This window comes from Octopus sinensis, linkage group LG14 (assembly GCF_006345805.1).
Source record: "Octopus sinensis linkage group LG14, ASM634580v1, whole genome shotgun sequence".
Lineage (NCBI taxonomy): Eukaryota > Metazoa > Mollusca > Cephalopoda > Octopoda > Octopodidae > Octopus > Octopus sinensis.
This window is the reverse complement of record NC_043010.1, coordinates 59,213,914-59,236,887: the sequence shown is the minus strand read 5'-3', so window position 1 is coordinate 59,236,887 and position 22,974 is coordinate 59,213,914. Positions and strand designations below refer to the sequence as shown.

The window sequence follows — 22,974 nt, the reverse complement described above, 5'->3', positions numbered from 1 at the left end:
GATTGGTCGAGTGATCGAAACAGGAGACCAATGAAGCTGCTCCCTTCATATTGATTTCTTTCCCTGATGAACATGGTCATATATTTAGAGGTTGTGATGATCATGCTTTCCCACAGTGGCTGCCAGCTTAAGTTATAAAGCATTTATAGTTAATAATAATACTCCAAAGATGTCAGGTAACTTCATCTCATGGATAAATAAAAAATCTCCCTTATGTACTTTTACACCATCAGAAGGAGAATTACACAAGCCCTGCAAAGGACAGAGTAAACATGCCTAACCATATAGAATATAATCTCTGGTTATTATTATCAATAAAACATAGAAAATTTGGTGTACTATTGAGTGTAATAAATATTCTTTCATTATACTAAAAACCCCACCTATTTTGCAATCAAGGGATAATTAAAAAAGAAAAAAATAACTTATCTATATTATCTTTTTGCCTTTGATGATCAGTATTCTTATATAGCGTATATAGCAAAATGTGTGTGTGTGTGTGTGTGTACTGAAGAGTCTATATCTTGTATTTACATGGAGTATTAAACATGTTTGATTGGAGTTTCTTCACTGGAATCTTTCGACGTAGTTGCATCATTATTCTTATATAAATTTTGATCTGGAATTTAGATTGGAAACAGGCATTACAAAATCACAGACTTGCAGATTTCCTTAATTAATTGCTTAATGAGAAAGATGTAATAACAATTCTGGAGGTTATAATCACAAAAAGTCAGTAAAAATCACTTAAGCAAAAAAGTAAATGAATTCTTTGTCAGAAAATGTTGCTAATAAAATGTTGATCATTCACGAGATAAAAGATTTAAAATATTGTCAATGTAGTTATTAACCTGATACTCCTGGTATTTCTTCGTAATGTTTCAAGTTTCCTTGTCTACCACTTCTCTTGGATGACATTGTATCTGATGTATAGTTACAAACCATAGTAGCATTATCTTCCACAGCATCATCACTTGATGTCACCACAACAGGTTGACAGTATTTCTGTTGACAAACAAACGATAAAGAAATGTGAGAAGACACCAAACAATGGAAGTTACAATCAACATTGATAGAGAACAATTTAATATTGGAATGTATTATTGAAGTTAAAACATATTCAAAGAGATTTCATTGTTCACTTTTACAGAGAGAAAATGTAATGTTTCCACTTACTGGGGTAGGTTTTGGTAAAGTTCTCGACTGAACTGAAGATTCATATTTGTTCTGTAGCTGACCTTCTGCATAACATTCACTCTTGGATCTCTCAGAATAGATATTCCGCTTCACCATCTCTTCTGCATTCCGCGACATAGCAACAGAAGTGTTAGTCTGGTACAACAATTGTTTCATCTCTGCTCTACCTTGGTAGGCTGTATTCTTTGTGGAAGCAGCTGTGTTATCTCTGTGTTTAATACATTTCATAATACACAGCGTTATAGAAACAACAATAGCCACTGATATTATTACTGCTGATGATACAATGATAATAACCCATGTCATATGGACCCGACCTGAAGATTGTAAAGGTCCACTCTTCGACATTGGTGATGTCTCGTTACTAACAGCCAATACCAAAGTGACACTAGTTGTTGACGACTGAACTGGACTACCACTGTCCTTCACAACAAACACCAGCTCATAACTTCCAGCATCATTTAGATAAACTTGTCTGGAGAAGGATAAAGCACCACTGTGTGAGTTCATACTAAACAACTGTTTACCATTTCCTTGTTTGATTGCATATCTGAGGAAAGCATTGTTTCCACTGTCCCCATCAGACGCTCTCAAAACTGTGATGTCACTCTTACTCTGCGGATGGTACTGCACATTTAGCGTGTAAGGGTCACTACTAGGATATGTAAAATACGGAGCATTGTCATTTTGATCTAGAATCTCAACAACAACATTCGCTGTGTCATTCAGAGATGGGCTTCCATTATCTTTGACAAAAACCTCAAACTTATACACATCTTGTTTCTCTCTGTCCAATGACATGGTCGCTGAAATGAAGCCATAACTGGTGATGAGAAATGGGAGATTGGATTTTTCTTTACGCAGCAGAGAATATGTGAGTTGTCCAGCAGATCCAAGATCAGGGTCAGTGGCATTGACAAAACCAATAGGGAAGTCTTTATCTTTGTTTTCGTAGGTGAGGAATTGGAATGTATCTTTGGTAAACTGTGGTTGTACATCGTTGATGTCAGTCACTTGGATAGAGAGGCTTTTAACACTTTTGAGAGGAGGTAATCCTTTATCTTGACAGGAGACAGGAATGTTATAGTGTCCTTGTGTTTCTCTGTCCACTGGTTTGTTTAGAATGATTTTATATTCTTTAGATCCCATTGACTGTAGTTTGAATGTATCATGTTTGATATCACAGCTGACCTCTCCATTTTGTCCCACATCATTGTCAGTGACCATCACATAAGCAATGAAACTACCAACTTTGATGTTTTCAGAGATGGTACCTGTGTTATAATTGAGTGCAGAGACATAATCAATATCCATAGAGGGAGGATTATTGTGTTGGTTGATAACATTTACCAGAACAGTTGCTATGGAACTGAGAGGAGGGCTGCCCCCATCTCTGGCCTCTATAAATAGATCATATGTTTTCCTTTTACCCAAATTAGAATATTTACCTACAAAAATGTCCCCATTGCTTTCATTTAATTGAAAATAGCTTTTGGCTATATCTGATGTCTTTGGACTGAAGTGGAAAGTAATTTTACCATTTTCCCCAGAATCAGCATCAGTCACAGACAAAACAATGATGGGTTTAGACTTGTGATGTGCGCTTTGTATGGATATATTATATAGAGGTTTAGAAAATACAGGTGGGTTGTCATTAACATCTGTCACAGAGATATTTATATTTAGAATACCTTGTTTTGCTGGTGACCCTCCATCTTTAGCTATGACCTGTAATAAATATGTATCCTTGATTTCTCTGTCTAAGGATTCTTTTAAAACTATTTTCAGAGAAGAAATACCATCAGCTCTTTTAGACACTGACAGAGAGAATGGTTCGCCATTCTTTGATTTTAATTTATATTGTATTAAGGAATTTTGAAATCCAACATCTTTGTCCATGGCATTTGGTATTGATTGTTTTGTGCCCTTTCCATCCGTTTCTGAAAATTTTAGAGAAATTTGTCTTTTGGGAAACTCTGGTTCATGGTCATTGATATCTTCTATTACAATTTTGACTTTTAATATTTTTGTGAATGATTCCATTTTCTTTATAATAACTTTCACAGTTCTGGAACATTCTTTGTTGAATGTGCAGAGATCTTCTGCATCCAGTGTCTGAGCAGTGTACAGTTTACCTGTTTTGGTGATATTAAATAACTGTGCCACCTTTCGTTTGAATTGACTGAATGTTATCAAATGTTGGTCAGATGGTTTAACATTGTCTAAAAGTTTAGAATCGGCAGCAATGTCTGCTACATATGTTCCTGGACTTCTCTCTTCTTCCACATGGTAGGTAAGGTCTATGGTCAGGACACAGTGGACCAGCGACAATACAAAGGTCAATGGCAGTAACATGTTGTTGTTGTTGTATGTTTGTTAAAGATGCACAAGTGTGTTGAGGATTGAACCTGAAAAAGGAAATATATTTTCATCAATTATATAATACTGCAAAATATTTCTTACATCTCTCTATCAATTTTGATCCTAGAATCTCTCATCTTAGAAACAACTAGTCTCAGTGGTATGAGGAGGAATTCATGTCTGCTATGATCTTCCACTTCTTGAACCACTCAGCTTTTGCATCAATAAATAGGTTTTCATCTATTAATCATCCATTTACATGATGTACCCTTTACTCTTTTGTTTCAGTCATTTGACTGCGGCCATGCTGGAGCACTGCCTTTAGTCGAGCACATCGACCCCAGGACTTATTCTTTGGATGCCTAGTATTTATTCTATCGGTCTCTTTTGGCAAACCGCCAAGTTACGGGGACGTAAACACACCACCATCGGTTGTCAAGCGATGTTCGGGGGACGAACACTGACACACAAACATATACATACACACACACATACACATATATATATATATATATACATACAAACATATATACGATGGTCTTCTTTCAGTTTCCGTCTACCAAATCCACTCACAAGGCTTTGGTCGGCTCGAGGCTATAGCAGAAGACACTTGCCCAAGGTGCACCGCAGTAGGACTGAACCCGGAACCATGTGGTTTGTAAGCAAGCTACTTACCACACAGCCACTCCTACGCCTATATAATCTACATTAATAGATTCCTCAGTGTTATTTTAACATCCAAGTGCCCATACTTGCATAGGTTGGGAGAAGGTAATTGTGACAGACGTTTTGCAGCCAGATAACCTTCCTGTTGCCAGTCTTCTTCACCCGTCTCCAAGCAAGGCAACATCTCCCCCGTTGCCAGACATGTTTTACTGAATATTGGAAATGAATGACACTTCTTTTCGACTGTGACACTCACAACTGTCATGTGACGTCCATGTGAAGACAAGGAGGCACAAACACATGCGTATGTATATCAACCTTGATTAATATCCACTTTGCCATGGGTTGGATGGAGTTTGTTGAAACAGATTTTCTGCTGTTGGATGCCTTTCCTGTTGAGTGAGAGAGAGAGAGAGAGAGATGGAAGGAAAGATAGAGAGGGAGGGAAGGGGGAGAGAATGAGAGAAACAATGAAAATGTTTTAAATGACCCTAATTGCCACAAACATGTCCCCTTACTTCACCTATGTCTAAAGAAAATAAACACATAAATGGAGACAGAAACATGTTTGTAGCATTCGGGGTCATTTAATACATCTTATATATATATATATATATATATACAACAAGCTTCTTTCAGTTTCCATCTACCAAATCTACTCACAAGGCTTTGGTTGGCTCAAGGCTATAGTAGAAGACACTCAAGCTGCTACGCAGAGGGATTGAACCCAGAACCATGTGGTTGAGAAGCAAGCTTCTTACAACACAGCCATACCTGTGTCTATCTATACATAAATCCATTGTGAAAAAGTCTTTCTTTTCCATGTTTCATTACTCTTTCACCAGCCATCATTTATAAAAAGCGAAATAAAGTTTAATGAAGTTTAGTAGTTGAATAATTAAGTTATTGTGATTACAAATTAGTTGTCAGCCAGAATAAAAACAGAATTTTCATAGTGCCAGAAGGTCCTGGAGACAAAGTGTCTGATGCCACGTAAGTGAGCATCAAATTAATGATGCCAAACAGGCAGGCTCAACACATCTCATACCCTCTTCCTGAATTCTTAAAGAATTGATTCAAAACCCAAAATAAAGATAATAATGAGGAAAACAGTTTTAATTGACATTTAATTTCGTTGACACCTTAGTAAAAATCTTCCCTGAGCTCATTGCCATTCCTCACACTATTTCCACTCTGACTCCCAACTGAAGCAGCTTTAAAATGGCATTCCTTTACATTTCATTCTTTCAGCTTGTGACTCTGTGAAAGACTTTACTCTTTAAGATTAAACTCTCAATTCATTGGCAATGCATCTTACCACTTTGTAAAAAACAATATTTATAAAATACTGAGAAATCATTCTTTCTACAAATGACAGAATTCCAAAGCTACACCCAGTCAGCATCCATGCTAAGAGGAGTTATCTGTCCTTACATTAGTTAGTATTGTGTGGAAGCTGTTTGTTCGTTTGTTGAGCGAAGCGGTCTTCGTCACAGAGTTCGCAAGATCGTGCCTCTGTAGTGGGAGAAATCCGAAATGTGGTCCTTTGCTATTCGTAAAACCCGCAGAAGAGAAAGCAGGTCAACCCCACCGACACCGAGAGCATTGATGGATGGATGAATGCGCATCCAGGCTCAGGGGTTGCATAGGAAGTTGGGGACAAGAAACAGGAAGAAAGAGTGAGAGAAAGTTGGAGCAAAAGAGTACAACAGGGGTTGCCACCACCCCCTGCTGGAGCCTCGTGGAGCTTTAGGTGTTTTGGCTCAATAAACACACACAACGCCCAGTCTGGGAATCGAAACCGTGATCCTTCAACCGCGAGTCCGCTGCCCTAACCACTGGGCCATTGCATCTCCACTTGTGTGGAAGCTGTCTCACACAGAAACATACTTCATCTTCCACATCTTCCTGCCTTCAACGGATTATGCTTCATCTTTCTACAGTCAATACTACAAATTAAGTAGAAAATCTTCACTCCCATCATATTAATACCTCACTTGTATTCTATTACAGATTCTAAACAACATTCTGCCATTTCAATTAATTTCTCTGCAGCTTTACTCTTTGTCCATCGTCATCCCTAATTAAAAATATATCCATAACTTCCCCTGATTGCTGCTAACAGTCTCCACACTCATCCTCATTTAACGTCCGTTTTCCACGCTGGTATGGGTTGGATGGTTTGACAAGACCTGCTGAGCTGCAGGACTGAATCGAGCTCCAATGTTAGCTTTGACATGGTTTCTGTCACTAAATGACCTTCCTAATGTCAACCAATGTACACTAGGCGCTATTTTCGTGCCACTGGCACTAGTGAGATACGCAAGTAACTTGAAAGACAGAGAAAGAAGAGGGGAAAGGAAAAAGCTTCCATGACTAAGTGTGAGAGAAGGTGTATTTGAGGGGAGGGGCTGGCATTATATGCTAGGTGTTGAGAGGCTGAAGTATGACAGAGGGACAAACACAGGTGTCTTGCTGCGGAGGAGATACATCACTACCTGACGTGATATAAGAATGGGTAGGAGAAGCTGGGAAAAAGATAGAAATAGTAGTGATGGGATACCAGAGCAAACACAAGGCACAAGGTGAACATAAAAGAGGTTACAGACAGTGGATCAGCAGGGAAGGGGAGGGTGGGTAGATTCATAAAAGTCTGAGGAGGGAGACAGAGGGAGAGAGAGAGAGTAATAAATGGCTTTCGATAGCGGTAGAGGTGAGTGTAATGAGTGATGAATAAAGGGTAGGTGTGGTTGATGGGAAATCCCAGTATGGAAAGGGGCTAAGGTGAAAGAGAAGTAGCTAAGGAAAGATGATAGATCAGAAGGCAGGGGGATATTGTGCAAGTTGTAGGCATGCATAAGGTAACTATGGTGAGTGGGACTTGAAAGCTGATATGAGAGACCATTGGAGAATGGTAGCAGATATGCAAGGTATCAAGATGGAGAATGCCAGAGGAGATACAGAAAGGAGGTGATCAGTGAAAATAGTGAAGGGAGGATAATGTAAGAGAAAGGATGGAAGTGGTTCAAGGGGGCAAAGGGATAATTGGTAGTACAAAGAAATAGGGCAGAGTAACATATGTCAGTTCTGCTCTCAGATGTTTACAGATGCAAAGTGGCATCAAAGACAGAGGAGTGATGGGGAAGGCTGGGTGTTGGGGGAATATGATGTGAGGGCTGCTTGATAGGGCATCATGGGTTACAAGCATGAACAGAATGCTTTTAGGACATCATCTTTTCGTTGTGATTGACAGGTCTTTTCGAGCACAATGAATCATCAATCATCTTGGTCCCTTTGTCATCTACTCCTGAGTCTTAGCTTCTTGAGATCAGCCTTCAATATTTTGTCCCATGTCTTTCTGGGCCTCCCTCTTCCACAAGTTCCAACCACTTTGGAGTAATCAGCATTCCTTTATGCAGCTGTCCACATCTATGTTTCACGTGGCCAAAAGCCAGCGCCGTCTTCTCTCTTACGCTCTACATTGGATTGCTTTTATGTCCATTTGTCTCTCAATACCTTAACATATTGTCACACATGCACACTGACATAAAAAATACAACAGAGCTTACTAGCTTCCCTCCTCTCTAATCTTTATAATATATCTTTTGCATTCAGGGTCCACATCTCACTCCCATGTAGTGTTGCTGTTCATATACAATCATAATTAATTCTTTTTATTGGCCACAAGGGCTGAATCATAATACAATCTGCCTTTCACTCTTAAAGAATGAGCCTCCATTGGCAACAAAGGCAAGAGCTCTCTGAAGTTCCTCCATCCTACTCTTATTCTACTAACTATATTTTCAGAGTATCCTCTTCTACTGCTACTTAGGTTACCTTGGTAACAAACTCTATCTACTACTTCAAGGTAGTCTCTGGGGCATCTGAGAAAATATATTTCCCGTGTGTCCCTCAGTGTTTATTACCCCTGTACACTTTCCACATCCGAACACTACTTTCTCCATTAACCTTCTTGTGATTCAACTGCACCTTTTCTTGTCCATTAACTTGCACTGGGATCACTGTATAGAATTCTTCCCTAACTCTAACAACATTTAAACATAGTCGAATTCTTCTTCATATTGTATACCAAAACATCTTAACCTATTTTGCATAGCATTTACTAGACAGATAAAACATCCTATCAAACATTATAGCACTACCACCCATGCCAGCATGGAAGGCAGGCGTGAAACAATGATGATGATTTTTAGACTATTGTTATTGATCAATATATCTAACAAATATTAATAGGTAGATATTATTGTTCTAACTGAATATAGTCTTAGTATAAAACATTTCAATCAATATCACCCAATTAATTATGATATGAAATGATAGGGAAAACATTACTGAAATTACAAGAAAATTATTATTCTCTTGCTAATATTGGATCATCATCATCATCGTAGGATAATGTCTCACAAATTCAGTGAGATTTAGTAAATCAATTTGAGATCTTTGTCATTAATCCCTGATTGACTGCTTAAATTTGGTGATGGTGATGAAGTCACAACAATCATCCAAGAGTGGTTCTTTACTTAGTCTGATTAATTCACTGGCACTGTTTTACTTTTATCTTTCCATTAACTGAGTAATCAATCCTGGACATTTAACAAGTGTTCCATTGTCAAGGCATCCATCACTTTATCTCTCTCTTGGCTCAAGTGGCATTAGGTTTTCTATATTTTAGTCATTTTTCTTGGAGTTATATTTTTATCCATTTCAAAAATATATTATACAATCCAAACACATTTTTCTCTTGATTCTAAACATTTCACATTTCCCATATGCATTTCGTTTTAATCAATGCTTTTGACACACAGTTTTTTTCAAACTTGAAGTTTAGCTATTATTCCTCACTATTGCCTTTTATTTACCTCTAACAAACTTTCCACTCTTACAGTTGTACTGGCAACATCACTCCATAATAATCTTGTCAAATATTTGAGTCTCTGAACCATAAAATTAGTCAATGACTAGCAACCAGATCTCCCAAAGGTGTCCCCAGTCAGCAACTTTGTAAATACAAGTTATGAGTTCAAATTCCGCTGAGGTCGACTTCCCCATTCATCCTTTCAAGGTCGATAAATTAAGTACCAGTTTCGTACTGGGGTCGATCTAATTGACTAGCCCCCTCCACCAAAATTTCAGTAGAAAAAAGAAAAGTTGTCTGTTCTTATGTACATGTTGTACATATAATGCTTCGTTAGAGGTTTGTGGAAGCTGCTCACACAGGGGCATACTTCAACTTCCACATCTGCCAAACTTTTTCCGATTATTTTTCATGACTGCATTTTCATTATCTTTGCATTAAACTTTGTCATCACTAAATTATGTTTGGAATTACTCAACCAGGAGAAAATTTAAAGGTTTTAAAAAGTTGTCTTTATCACTTCCCCAGTAATAGCAAATAAAGTAAAAAAAAGAAAACAAAACAAACAAAAAAACAAAAAACCCTCCTATAATGCCGAATATCTACTTATAAGCATTATAACTTTAAAAATTTAACACACTCAGCAGTAAAATTGCCACTTATTTATTTTTATTTACCTAAAATTTTCTTTGTGTCTTCCAACCTTTTCAATAGTCTTGGCTATTGAAAAGGTTGCAAGACACAAAGAGAATTTTAGGAAAATAAAAATAAATAAGTGGAAATTTTACCAGTGATTGCGTTAAATTATAAGGCACAAAAAGAAAATGACTCTCCCCAGACACAACAGAATATGCTTCAACACACGAACTCATATAAAGAATTTTGCAAACCAAATCCAAAAACGAAATTGTAAAATTTAGTTATCAATAAATTAAAAATAATCAAATATTTATAAAACAAAATATAAAGCAAAGCTGAGCAAAATTTATGCTGAAGGAAGTCACACAAAGACCAGATGAAAAAAAAAAAAAATAAATAAAAAAAAACGCTAATTTCTGTGTAAAAAATATTGTCTTTATGACCACACAAAAATTGAAATGTGATCAAATATATATATTTTAAAATCAACTTATATACATATATATATATATATACACACACACACACACACATACATACATACATACATATGTATGTATATTCAACTTGAGTATATATATATTTAAGTATATAAGTATTTTACTTACATTAAAACTGAACACTTCAACTGTATAATATTAATTAAAAATTCTACACATTTTTCCATTTCCGTTCATTTCACAACAACCCTGAATCTGACCTCCATTATCCCCAACCACAAATGCATATACATCTTCACCACGTTACTGCTAATAATATATATATATATATATATTCTGTAATATATTATAGCATTAAACATATTATGGCCTGTTTCTTAATATTTTATACCATGGAAACAGTTACATCACTAAAGAAGATCTTACAAAAGGCAAAAATGATGAATCGTTATAAAACTACATTTAAAGATTGCTCCTTATTGTTATTGATCAATATATGTAACAAATATTATTCAGACACAGAGGATATTGTTTCAACCGAAAGCAGACAAAGCATTAGATATTTCAATCAACCTCATCCAACTGATTGTAATATAAAACAATATGGGCAACATTACTAAAAAATACTTGTGGCTTATTGTTCAATGTCTTTGTTCCCTTGTAAATATCAAATGTGTAAGTACAATGTCTTATAGACTTAGTGAGATTTATTATTTCAAATGAGATTATAAAAGATTAAATAGAAACTTACCTTTTTAATAATTATATCATTGGTTATTCAGTGAGAAAGAGAAAGATGTATTGTTGTAGAAAGATCCATTGTAAGTGCTGCTGTAATGGTGTGACAATGGCTGTTATGGTGATGGAGTAGTGTAGCACGTCAGGCAGAGAGTCTGCTGCTAGGAGAGGGTTGCATGTCTCACTGAAGTTGTATGCTTGTGGGAGTACATCCATCTGATAATAGACTGCGTGTATTTATCCTTGAAGATGATGTTTACTATTTACATATATATATTAGATAGATAGATAGATAAATATTAAAATAGCTAAAAAATTAGTCAGTGAAACATAACATAATTGCTTAATTTGATAACACTAGTAATGTGAAAGCTTATCTTTGTTAATGAATTTTTCTGTTTTCGTGAGAATCTGATTGGTTGAATGATTACGACCGAAAGCCACTGAAGAGTTCTGTTTTTACAGTGATTTGTTTTGAAGAGGCAAGAAACCCCACAAAAACAAACAAACAAAAGAATTTGGTATTGATCATGTCTTCCTCCACCTTAATGCTAATAACTAGAATAAGTTTTCAGTTTATTTTTTGTAAAGCATTATAAAATATTAGTGCTAATGATTTAATTAAAATTACTAAGTTTTGAACACTATTTGTTTTGTTTGTAACCCGGTTTTAGTTTATAGAATTATATTTGGAGCATTATATCAGAATTGCAATAAAAATCTGGTAATTTTGGTTTTTCATTTGAACTAACTTAAAAATAGAGTAAGAAGCCTTATAAATTACATAAAACCTTCAATTAAATTTGAAATGTTTCATATCAGTTTAAATTATAGAATGTTGCATTTAACTGGAGAAATGTGGATGCTTTTCAGAAAACTCTGTCCTTTGGAAATCTGCAATACTATGTAGAGTTCAGAAAACACAGAATGTGTGTCAGTAGCGTTTCTGTATTTATCACATTGTCTTTACATTTACATAGAGAAATGTAGTTATGTCTCATTGATAAAATAATTAGACATGTTTCACTGGTGTTCTTCACTGGAATCTTTTGATGTAGAGGTGCCATTGTTTTTATATATACTTTGATCTGGAATTTAGATACAAAAATATTATGTTTTTTTCTTTTTTTAATTTTGATTTGGAATAACAATAGAAAATATGTTTTTGAGTTCTTCATATCATAATATTAGAATCAAATTGATAAAAAAACATTTCAAATGGAACTAATAAGATAATCATGTTCTGGAATATGTCACCAGGCAAACTGAATAATGTGGAAATGATGTAAAATATAAGTTTAAGAATGACTTCTTGCATGCATGAGAATCTGGAATATAAATGTAATACTTATTCATTAACAAATTTATATATATTTTAGTAATTCTTCATAATACAGGTCTATCTTTGAGGTGATATCCAGGTAGAAAATAGCAAATGAAGTTGCTAACCTGATACTCCTGGTATTTCTTCGTAATGTTTCAAGTCTCCTTGTCTACCACTTCTCTTGGACGACATTGTATCTGATGTATAGTTACAAACCATAGTAGCATTATCTTCCACAGCATCATCACTTGATGTCACCACAACAGGTTGACAGTATTTCTGTTGACAAACAAACGATAAAGAAATGTGAGAAGACACCAAACAATGGAAGTTACAATCAACATGGAAAGAGAACAATTTAATATTGGAATGTATTATTGAAGTTAAAACATATTCAAAGAGATTTCATTGTTCACTTTTACAGAGAGAAAATGTAATGTTTCCACTTACTGGGGTAGGTTTTGGTAAAGTTCTCGACTGAACTGAAGATTCATATTTGTTCTGTAGCTGACCTTCTGCATAACATTCACTCTTGGATCTCTCAGAATAGATATTCCGCTTCACCATCTCTTCTGCATTCCTCGACATAGCAACAGAAGTGTTAGTCTGGTACAACAATTGTTTCATCTCTGCTCTACCTTGGTAGGCTGTATTCTTTGTGGCAGCAGCTGTGTTATCTCTGTGTTTAATACATTTCATAATACACAGCGTTATAGAAACAACAATAGCCACTGATATTATTACTGCTGATGATACAATGATAATAACCCATGTCATATGGACCCGACCTGAAGATTGTAAAGGTCCACTCTTCGACATTGGTGATGTCTCGTTACTAACAGCCAATACCAAAGTGACACTAGTTGTTGACGACTGAACTGGACTACCACTGTCCTTCACAACAAACACCAGCCCATAACTTCCAGCATCATTTAGATAAACTTGTCTGGAGAAGGATAAAGCACCACTGTGTGAGTTCATACTAAACAACTGTTTAGCATTTCCTTGTATGATTGCATATCTGAGGAAAGCATTGTTTCCACTGTCCCCATCAGAGGCTCTCAAAACTGTGATGTCACTCTTACTCTGCGGATGGTACTGCACATTTAGCGTGTAAGGGTCACTACTAGGATATGTAAAATACGGAGCATTGTCATTTTGATCTAGAATCTCAACAACAACATTCGCTGTGTCATTCAGAGATGGGCTTCCATTGTCTTTGACAAAAACCTCAAACTTATACACATCTTGTTTCTCTCTGTCCAATGACATGGTCGCTGAAATGAAGCCATAACTGGTGATGAGAAATGGGAGATTGGATTTTTCTTTACGCAGCAGAGAATACGTGAGTTGTCCAGCAGATCCAAGATCAGGGTCCGTGGCATTGACAAAACCAATAGGGAAGTCTTTATCTTTGTTTTCGTAGGTGAGGAATTGGAATGTATCTTTGGTAAACTGTGGTTGTACATCGTTGATGTCAGTCACTTGGATAGAGAGGCTTTTAACACTTTTAAGAGGAGGTAATCCTTTATCTTGACAGGAGACAGGAATGTTATAGTGTCCTTGTGTTTCTCTGTCCACTGGTTTGTTTAGAATGATTTTATATTCTTTAGATCCCATTGACTGTAGTTTGAATGTATCATGTTTGATATCACAGCTGACCTCTCCATTTTGTCCCACATCATTGTCAGTGACCATCACATAAGCAAGGAAACTACCGACTTTGATCTTTTCAGAGATGGTACCTGTATTGTCATTGATTGCATTAACATAATCAATATCAATAGATGGAGGATTGTTGTGTTGGTTGATAACATTTATCAGAACAGTTGCTATGGAACTGAGTGGTGGCTTACCTCCATCTCTGGCCTCTATAAATAATTCAAAAGTATTTTTTTCATTCAAACTAGAAATTCTAGATAAAAATACTTTGCCAATCTTTTTATCCAATTCGAAATATTTCTTTGCCAAATCAGAAGTTTTGGGGCTGAAATGGAAAGTAATTTTACTGTTGGATCCAATATCTTTGTCTGTCACTGACAAAGTAAGAATGGGTTTTGTCTTATCGTGTGTAGTTCTAATGGAAATATTATAAAGGGGTTTTGAAAATACAGGTGGATTATCATTCTCATCTTCAACAACAATCTCAACATTTAACACACTCTGTTTAGATGGAGAACCTCCATCTTTAGCAATAACTTCTAAATTGTATTTCTCTTTTATCTCTCGGTCTAATTTTTCTTTTAAAACAATCTTTAATGATGAAATACCATCAGCTCTTTTAGAAACTGTCAGGGAAAATGAATCATCAGATTTTTTAAGTTTATATTCAATGAAAGAATTTTGATAACTCACATCTTTGTCTATGGCATTTGGAATTGATTTTTTCATTCCTCTCCCATCACCTTCTTCAAAATGTAGAGTGATTTGTTTTTCTGGAAACTCTGGTTCATGGTCATTAATATCTTCTATTACTATTTTGACTTTTAATATTTTTGTGAATGTTGCCACTTTCTTTATAATAACTTTCATAGTTCTAGAACATTCTTTGTTGAATGTGCAGAGATCTTCTGCATCCAGTGTCTGAGCAGTGTACAGTTTACCTGTTTTGGTGATGTTAAATAACTGTGCCACCTTTCGTTTGAATTGACTGAATGTTATCAAATGTTGGTCAGATGGTTTAACATTGTCTAAAAGTTTAGAATCGGCAGCAATGTCTGCTACATATGTTCCAGGACTTCTTTCTTCTTCCACATGGTAGGTGAGGTCTATGGTCAGGACACAGTGGACCAGCGACAATACAAAGGTCAATGACAGGAGCATTTTGTTGCTGCTGCCTGTTGTTACTGATTAAAGAATTGTAGATAAGTAGATTGAACCTAAAGGAGAAATATATTTCATAAATTATTACAATCTCATTTCAAAATAGATTAAAACACTCATAGGTCTGTTATCTCTGATACATAATACTATTTTAAGAAAATATATAGAAATAATTATCATAAAAGTAAACATAGAATAATTAAGCCAAGGTTAATTACAAAGAAAATAGCAAATAAAATAATTAAGCTTCAGCTAATCATAGACAAGACAACAGCAGTTATACTCCACACACTGGTCTGTCAAATGAAAGGCTCATTTCTAAGACGTCTTCCTACTAACGCTCTTGGTGATGAATGATGGTGACCTCATAATTACAAGTGGAGATTATAATGGGAAATTGGGTAATACCATGATCGCTTCTGTGGTGTACATGGAAGCAATGGGAATGCTGTGAGAAATGAGGATGGATGAAGAGTTGTAGAGTTCTTTGATGTAAACGGCCAAACTACTTTCCTCGTTAAATTCAGTAAAGTGATTTGTTACCTGGTCAGTTACCAATCATGTGAACATACAAACCAGAAAGACTTTATTGTAATCAAGAAACAGGATAGGCTGATGGTTCTAAGTAAATGCTAAGTCTTTTCTTGATGAAGAATATATCCCCAAGTAGAGATGAGTGATTGTGAGTTCAGAGCAAGAGCTTGATGGACCAAGAAGCAGAAGACAATTTAAAGAAGGAAGACATACAAGCTGAGAAAGTCCTTGGCTGGTTGTAAATGGACACTTTTGATAGAAGCAAGGTGAAGTTAGAGAATGATGGAAATAACTAGATATAAGAATAATCAGATATAGCAAGCAGGAGAGAAGCCTGCACTGGTACAGGAATGTAATGCATATGGAGTTTGACAGCTGTATAAAGAAGTTCAGGATGGAACCTGGGGACAAGGGGAACTGTAGAAAGGTGTGGTGTGATGAAGTCTAATCTCAGGATGTTGAAGCTCATAGAGGAGATGACATAAAGGACTGGGATGGTTAGAGACATGTGAAACTGGAGAAGACGCACACACATTCATGCCAGCATGAGAGAATCAATGTTCAAATGCTGAGAGTGATGATACAGGATGGGAGGTTTAACGTCTGCTTTCCAGGCTGGCATGGGTTGGATGGTTTGACTAAGGACTGGCAAGCCGGAAGGCCGCACCAGGCTCCAATCCGATTTGGCGAGGTTTCTACAGTTGGATGTCCTTCCTAATGCCAACCACTCCGAGAGTGTAGTGGGTGCTTTTTAGGTGCCACCAGCACAGGCACCAGTTGGGCAGTACTGGCATTGACCATGCTCGAATGGTACTTTTTATGTGCCACCAGCACAGGGGCCAGTCCAGTGGGACTGGCATCAACCACGCTCAAATGGTGCTTTTTTATGTGCACCGGCACAGGGGCCAGTCAGATGGCCCTGGCATCATCCACAACAATGATTTCACTTGACTCAACAGGTCTTCTCAAGCACAGGATATTGCCCAATGATTGAAGGGTACTCTTAAATGGGCAAGTTATGCAACACTAGCATAGGCCACAGCTACTGTCTCACTTGGCTTGCCGAGTCTTCTCAAACACAATATATCTCCAAAGGTCCCAGTTGCTTGTCATTGCCTCCCTGAGGCCTGACGTTCAAAGATCAGGTTTCACCACCTCATCCCATGTCTTCCTGAGTCTACCTCTTTCACAGGTTTCTTCCACAGTTATGGTGTGACACTTTCTCACACAACTGCTCTCATCCATATACAGCACTAGACCATACCATTGCAGTTGTCTCTCTTGCACACTACATCTGATGCTTCTTATGTCCAACTTTTCTCTCGGGGCACTTATACTCTGCCGTGTGTGCACACTGACATTACACATCCAGTGGAGCATACTAGCTTCATTTCTTGCAAGCTTACGCATGTCCTCAGTAGTCACAGCCTATGTAGCATGGCTATTTGTACACATGCATCATACAGTCTACCTTTCACCCTGAGCTAGAGGTCCTTTGCTACCAGCAGAGGTAGGAGCTCTCCAAACTTTGCCCAGGCTATTTTTATTCTAGCAGCTACACTTTCAGAGCATCTACCCCCGGTTCTGGCTTGGTCCCCTAGGTAACAGAAGCTATCAACTACTTCTAGTTTTTCTCCCTGGCATGTAACGGAAGCTGTTCTCTGCACATTTTCAGTGTTTATTGTCCCTGTGCATCTGCCACACACAAAAACTATCTACCCAGTTCCCAGTTCCAACTGACATAAAAAGATAAAAATAATGCATAAGAAATAATTAGAATATAAAAGGCTAATTTTGTAACATAATTTCACTTCCTATATCATCATCATCATCGTTTACGGTCTGGCTTTCATGCTGGCAACTGGGGTACGATTTGACAGGAGCCAGTCAGGCAGAAACCTACATCAGATTTGTCTGTTTTGGCAGTATTTCTACGGCTGGATGCCATTCCTAATACCAACCACCCAGCTGATATATTGTAATAGTTATCATGCATAAAACAGAAGAAAGAATAATTCAACACATCAACTAATGGCTTATTACGAATCCACTTGAATGAAGATATCAATTTAAAAACCAAGAAAAAACAATTGATGTCAATATTTATTTAGATGCATATGAGTTATGTCCCTTATCAAGGCAAATATTTGAAGAAGAAATAGCAACGTTGAATTTATGAGTACAATTCTTGCAAGTTTGCACCAAAGAATCCTTCTTACAGTCTGTGTTCCTGGAACAGGAGTCTCAGATTCATTTGGGTTTGTGGACTGGACCAGTTATAACAGGCTAGAGTGAGAATTTTTCCAAGTAACTCTATTCATATTGTAGGTCAAAGGCACCATCATCATCATCATCATTATGATTTAACGTCCGTTTTCCATGCCAGCATGGGTTGGACGGTTTTGACTGAAAACTGGTAAACGGGGGGGGGGGGGGGTTCCAGTTTGATTTGGCAAGGTTTCTACAGCTGGATGCCCTGCAATAGTGTAGTAGGTGCTTTTTACGTACCACCAGCACAAGCACCAGTTACAAAACACAGGTACCAGCCACGACTATTCAATTATACATTTTAAATTTATAAAAAATAAAGAAGGGAAAGAACATGAGGTGTTCACTAGGAACAACTCATCCACATGCTATATATATATAGATTCTTATTGTTTAAGAGTCTTTAGAGTGACAAGAGAAATAGAAGTTATCTCAATGAATGCCTAGAGTCCTTCAGAAAAGAAATGTTTGATAGAAAGCTTGCAATGTTTCAGATGTAAAACTTTTCAATATCATTCCCCTATCATTTAGAATCCACTTGGACAAACATGTGTAAACTTAAGGGGAACAAATACAGCAAAAACTGAAGGAAAAAAACCCCCCAAAATTTTTAAAAAAAAAAATTTAGTTTGGTGTATACAAAGTGAAGGAAAAATAGGTCCCAACTTTCTGTACATTAATTCATAAAATTCGTTTCTGGTATCACCCAAGGTCCACTGATTCCACTAATCAGAACTGGAATCACAACTCTAGTCAGGCTCCGACTCTAGAATCATGATTCTAATTAGACTCCATCTCTAAATGAATACTAATGAGATATATATATATATAATTTAATTAAACAATGACTTTAAAACACCAATGATCCTCTTCTGATTATTAATTATTGCTCCATTTCTTATCCTCTCTCTATATATTAAACCACGGTTTTACCTTTAAATTACCTACTACCTTTTAATATATATACCTTTTAATAAGGATAAGGACTATACATACTGAGTGCCTACGGATATATCTATCCCTTAGACAGTTGCATAACCAACCCATGCTAGAATGGAAAGCGGACGCTAAACGATGATGATGATGATATATGTATATATATCAAGATTAATCAGCCAAAATTGCGAGGATGATCCAGTTCTTTACTGAAGATTAAAGGCTTCGAATGACCCGTCTGTGTTTTTCGTATCGTCTAACTGGATGTTTTGCGTTCTTGTCCCATTTTGTATATATATATATACACACACACACACACACGTTTTACAAAACATCATCATCATCATTTAACATCTGCTTTCCGTGCTAGCATGGGTTGGGTGGTTTGACAGAAGCTGGCGAGACCAGGAGCCACACCAGTTTCCATTGTCTGTTTCGATATGGTTTCTGCAGCTGGATGCTCTTCCTAACCCCAACCACTTTACAGAGTGTACTGGGCGCTCTTTATGTGGCACCAGCACCAATGCTTTTTACTTGTACCAGCTCTGGAAATGTTTATGTGGCACCAGCATCAACAGGGTCATCAAGTACCTTGAAAAGCAAAACCACCTCAACTGAGAGCTGGGAGTAATATTGAGGGGTCGTAGCTTTGTGCTAGTTGAAAGATTTAAGGTATAATGGGGACAGATATAGGTGTCTTGCTGTAGAGTAGATACATGGCCACTCCAGCTGGAAAACAAAGGAGTGTGAGATAAAGAGAGAGGTGATGGCAAAGATGCATCAGAACAGGGCCCTTGTGGTGGTGAGAATAGGTGAGGTGATGTAGAGGGTTAGGCTGAGTGAATTGGCAAGATGAAGTAACTGTAGCAAATAAAGGAGAAAAATATGGGAGAGGCTCAGGGGGTAGGGGTTGCAGTAGAGGAGGGCATAGGTCATTGAGGGTGATAGCAGGTAAGCGAGGAGTTGATGACGGAGAGCAATAGAAGGAAGGGAGAGGAGGTGCAGGAAGGAGGTGGTTTGTGGGGGGAAGTAAGGTAACGGGAGGAAGAGAGCCTGGCTGAGACTAAACATTGCAGGCCAGATCCAGCCATGCCAGACACCTCTGGTCTTTTGAAATTGATGCAACCCCACCTCTTTGTTAAGCATCTTAACAAACGATAACAGCATTTCAAGTTGGTTATTTAGAGAGTTAAATATAAAACATATTAACTTTGGTAGAGTTAATAGATTATACAGAACAAACATCTTTAATCTTTATACAACAACTTTAATCTTTTAATCTATCAATATTATTGATATAGAACTGTGTACAATGGGGGTATTCTAAATTAAATAGCATTAAAAGACAAGAGAGATTTCTTTCATTGGATATTGGATATCAAACAATCTATTACTACCTTTGCACAAATCATCAACATCATCGTTTAATGTCCGTGTCCCATACTGGCATGGGTTAGATGGTTCAACTGGGGCCTGGAAAGCCAGAAGGCTGCACTAGGCTCCAGTCTGATCTGGCAGTGTTTCTACAGCTAGATGCCCTTCATAACACCAACCACTCCGAGAGTGTAGTGGGTGCTTTTTATGTGCCACCAGCACAGGGGCCAGAGTGGGCTGGCAATGGCCATAATTGGTTGGTGCAAAATCTTACACTGATCCTGTTTTAAATATGAATACTCGTACTTCACAGCTTTCAAGACAGTTTTAACAGTCACCCTATACTGTTCAATTTAAATTTTATTTGTTTGTATGTAAACATCATCTCTTTAAAGGGAGTCACACTAGAACAGTCTGTCTGAATTTTAAGTATATTTTATCAATAACCACTAACCTCATATTTATATCTGTTTACAACACACAATTTGTAATATTTCTCAAGTTTGAAGACAATTCATAGAAATATTTGTAGCTTTTATATTAAAGAAGAATGTTTCTGCTTCCTCAAAAATATGAGTCTAACTCTAGTTTCTATAAACCCCTATCAAATATAAGCAATCAGTGAATCACTGCACGTATCATTCAATGTTCATGTATATCAAAAAAGTTCCAAAAATTCTGAGATTTATGGCAAAAGTCATTGTTCTGAAACTATCATATTTGATAATGTTCGCAAAGACAGTTCAGTAATAAAGATTTGAATAGGACCAGGTTGGAATTGAAAATAGAACCATTTTAAAGATTCAGAAAGAAAAGTAATGATGAAAGAAAAGAATATCAAAAATGAAATTGTAGAATCTAAGTTTCAAAATAGGTTCACAATGGTCATTTTATAAATATGCTTTTTATACTAGCCTCTGTGGAGTAGCACTGTTAAATAATGAATCTCTCAGATCAGAAGAATGGCAAGAGAATAATTATGTTGATGATGGTGATAATGATAATAATCATAATGACGATGATGATGAATAGCTTTCAATTTTAATTGTAGACATAATATTCAAAATATACATCAACTTCCATTTCTGTAAAATTATAGCTTTAATCTCAAAAAAACCCCCCAAAAATTCATAACTAAATATTGGAATGGACAGCATAAAAAACAATTCAAAATTGTGACTACAAAGAATTTATAAGGGGAAGAAAAATAGGAGAGTCATGTTTAAAAAGAAATAAAATGTTACTATGACTTACAAATATGCTTTGGACACAAACACATGCAATATCAATATTTTCTACATTAAGTCTTTGCAATTTTACAGCCACCTACGACATGCCAACATTTCTAGTCACTGCTTGGCAGCTGTGAATCTTAATTTGTCCACCATTACTGTTCACTAAAATGTATACCCCACCATTATTACACCACTGCTCGCAAGTGATAGATTAAACCCAAATTTAAAGATACTGTAGAATACTTCTGCATATTTTATATCTAACACCTTGACATAACTTTCATTTAACCATCTACTATATAAACAATATAACATCTTCCGCACAACAAAAACACACACACAAACACACAGACATCGCAGCACTATGTTATAAGCATACAAATAATATTGTCTAACTATGGGACATTTTAACCAATTTCATTTAATTAATTGGGGTATAAAACAATATTCTCAACAATACTGAGGAATATGTGTGAATTATTGCTTTATGTCTTTGTTCTCCTGTTAATATTAACTATGCTAGAATATCTTAACGATTAAGTAATTATTCATCATATAAAATAAAACATTATAAGATTATAAAAGAGATTAAATGGAAACTTACCTTTTTAATAATTATATCATTGGTTATTCAGTGAGAAAGAGAAAGATGTATTGTTGTAGAAAGATCCATTGTAAGTGCTGCTGTAATGGTGTGACAATGGCTGTTATGGTGATGGAGTAGTGTAGCACGTCAGGCAGAGAGTCTGCTGCTAGGAGAGGGTTGCATGTCTCACTGAAGTTGAATGTTTTGTGGGAGTACGTCCATCTGATAATGTATTTATCTTTAAAGAGGATGTTTGTTTCCTGGTATCAATGATTATTTAAATATATAGATATATATATATATATATGTTTGTGTAAATGCAATATTCTATTGTTAAACATTAGTGTCTGGTTTAATAACATCAGTAATGTGGATGGTAATCTTTGTCAGTGATTTCTTTCTATGTTTCAGTGAGAATCTGATTGGTTGAATGATCTAAACAGAAGACCAATGGAGATACCCTATTTAATATTGATTTCAGTAAGCAAAATACCTTAGACTAACATAAGGAAGAAAGTGAGATTGTGTAATGTTCATCTATTCACATGAAGATTACTGAAAATTATAATTATCTTAATGTTTAATTATATTTTCTTGAGTCTAATGTTAATTTCCTTATTTAAATTCATACATATTTATACTTACATATTGCATATAGTTAAATTAAATGAAATAAAGAAGCTGCGATTACTAACATTTACAAAAGATTTATAGCATCATATCTATATTAATATATAATGTTAATAATAATAATAATAATAATACTAAATCTTTTCTGTTATATGAAAAAGGCCTTAAATTTGTGGGGAGGAGGCGAGTCAATCAAACCCCGTATGCAACTGGTACTTAGTTCATCAAGCCCGAAAGGATGAAAGGCAAAGTACACTTCAGTGAAATTTGAACTCAGAATGTAGAATAGCAATAACAGAAATAATGATACTGGACATGGGCAGAGAGATACAAATTTGTGACGAATG

General features: G+C 36.2%; 2 protein-coding genes across 2 annotated transcripts in view; both read right to left on the bottom strand.

Moving 5' to 3' along the window:
* Positions 1-527: 527 nt before the first annotated feature.
* Positions 528-11,072, bottom strand: LOC118766082 (protocadherin beta-15-like). Its single transcript, XM_036509300.1, has 4 exons — positions 10,931-11,072; positions 1,177-3,605; positions 852-1,005; positions 528-619 (listed from the first exon to the last, which is right to left on the bottom strand). Exons 2-4 carry the CDS (start codon positions 3,550-3,552, stop codon positions 543-545), a joined length of 2,607 nt encoding a protein of 868 aa, XP_036365193.1. The 5' UTR covers positions 3,553-3,605; positions 10,931-11,072; the 3' UTR covers positions 528-542.
* Positions 10,984-22,974, bottom strand: part of LOC118766083 (protocadherin beta-15-like) — a 60,530-nt gene continuing 48,539 nt past the window's right edge. Inside the window, exons 2-4 of the mRNA XM_036509304.1 lie at positions 12,692-15,120; positions 12,367-12,520; positions 10,984-12,005 (exon numbers count right to left, since the gene is read on the bottom strand). Coding sequence (XP_036365197.1) covers positions 11,941-12,005; positions 12,367-12,520; positions 12,692-15,064 — 2,592 coding nt within the window. The 5' untranslated portion in view covers positions 15,065-15,120 and the 3' untranslated portion in view covers positions 10,984-11,940. The remainder of the gene's footprint in view (positions 12,006-12,366; positions 12,521-12,691; positions 15,121-22,974) is intronic.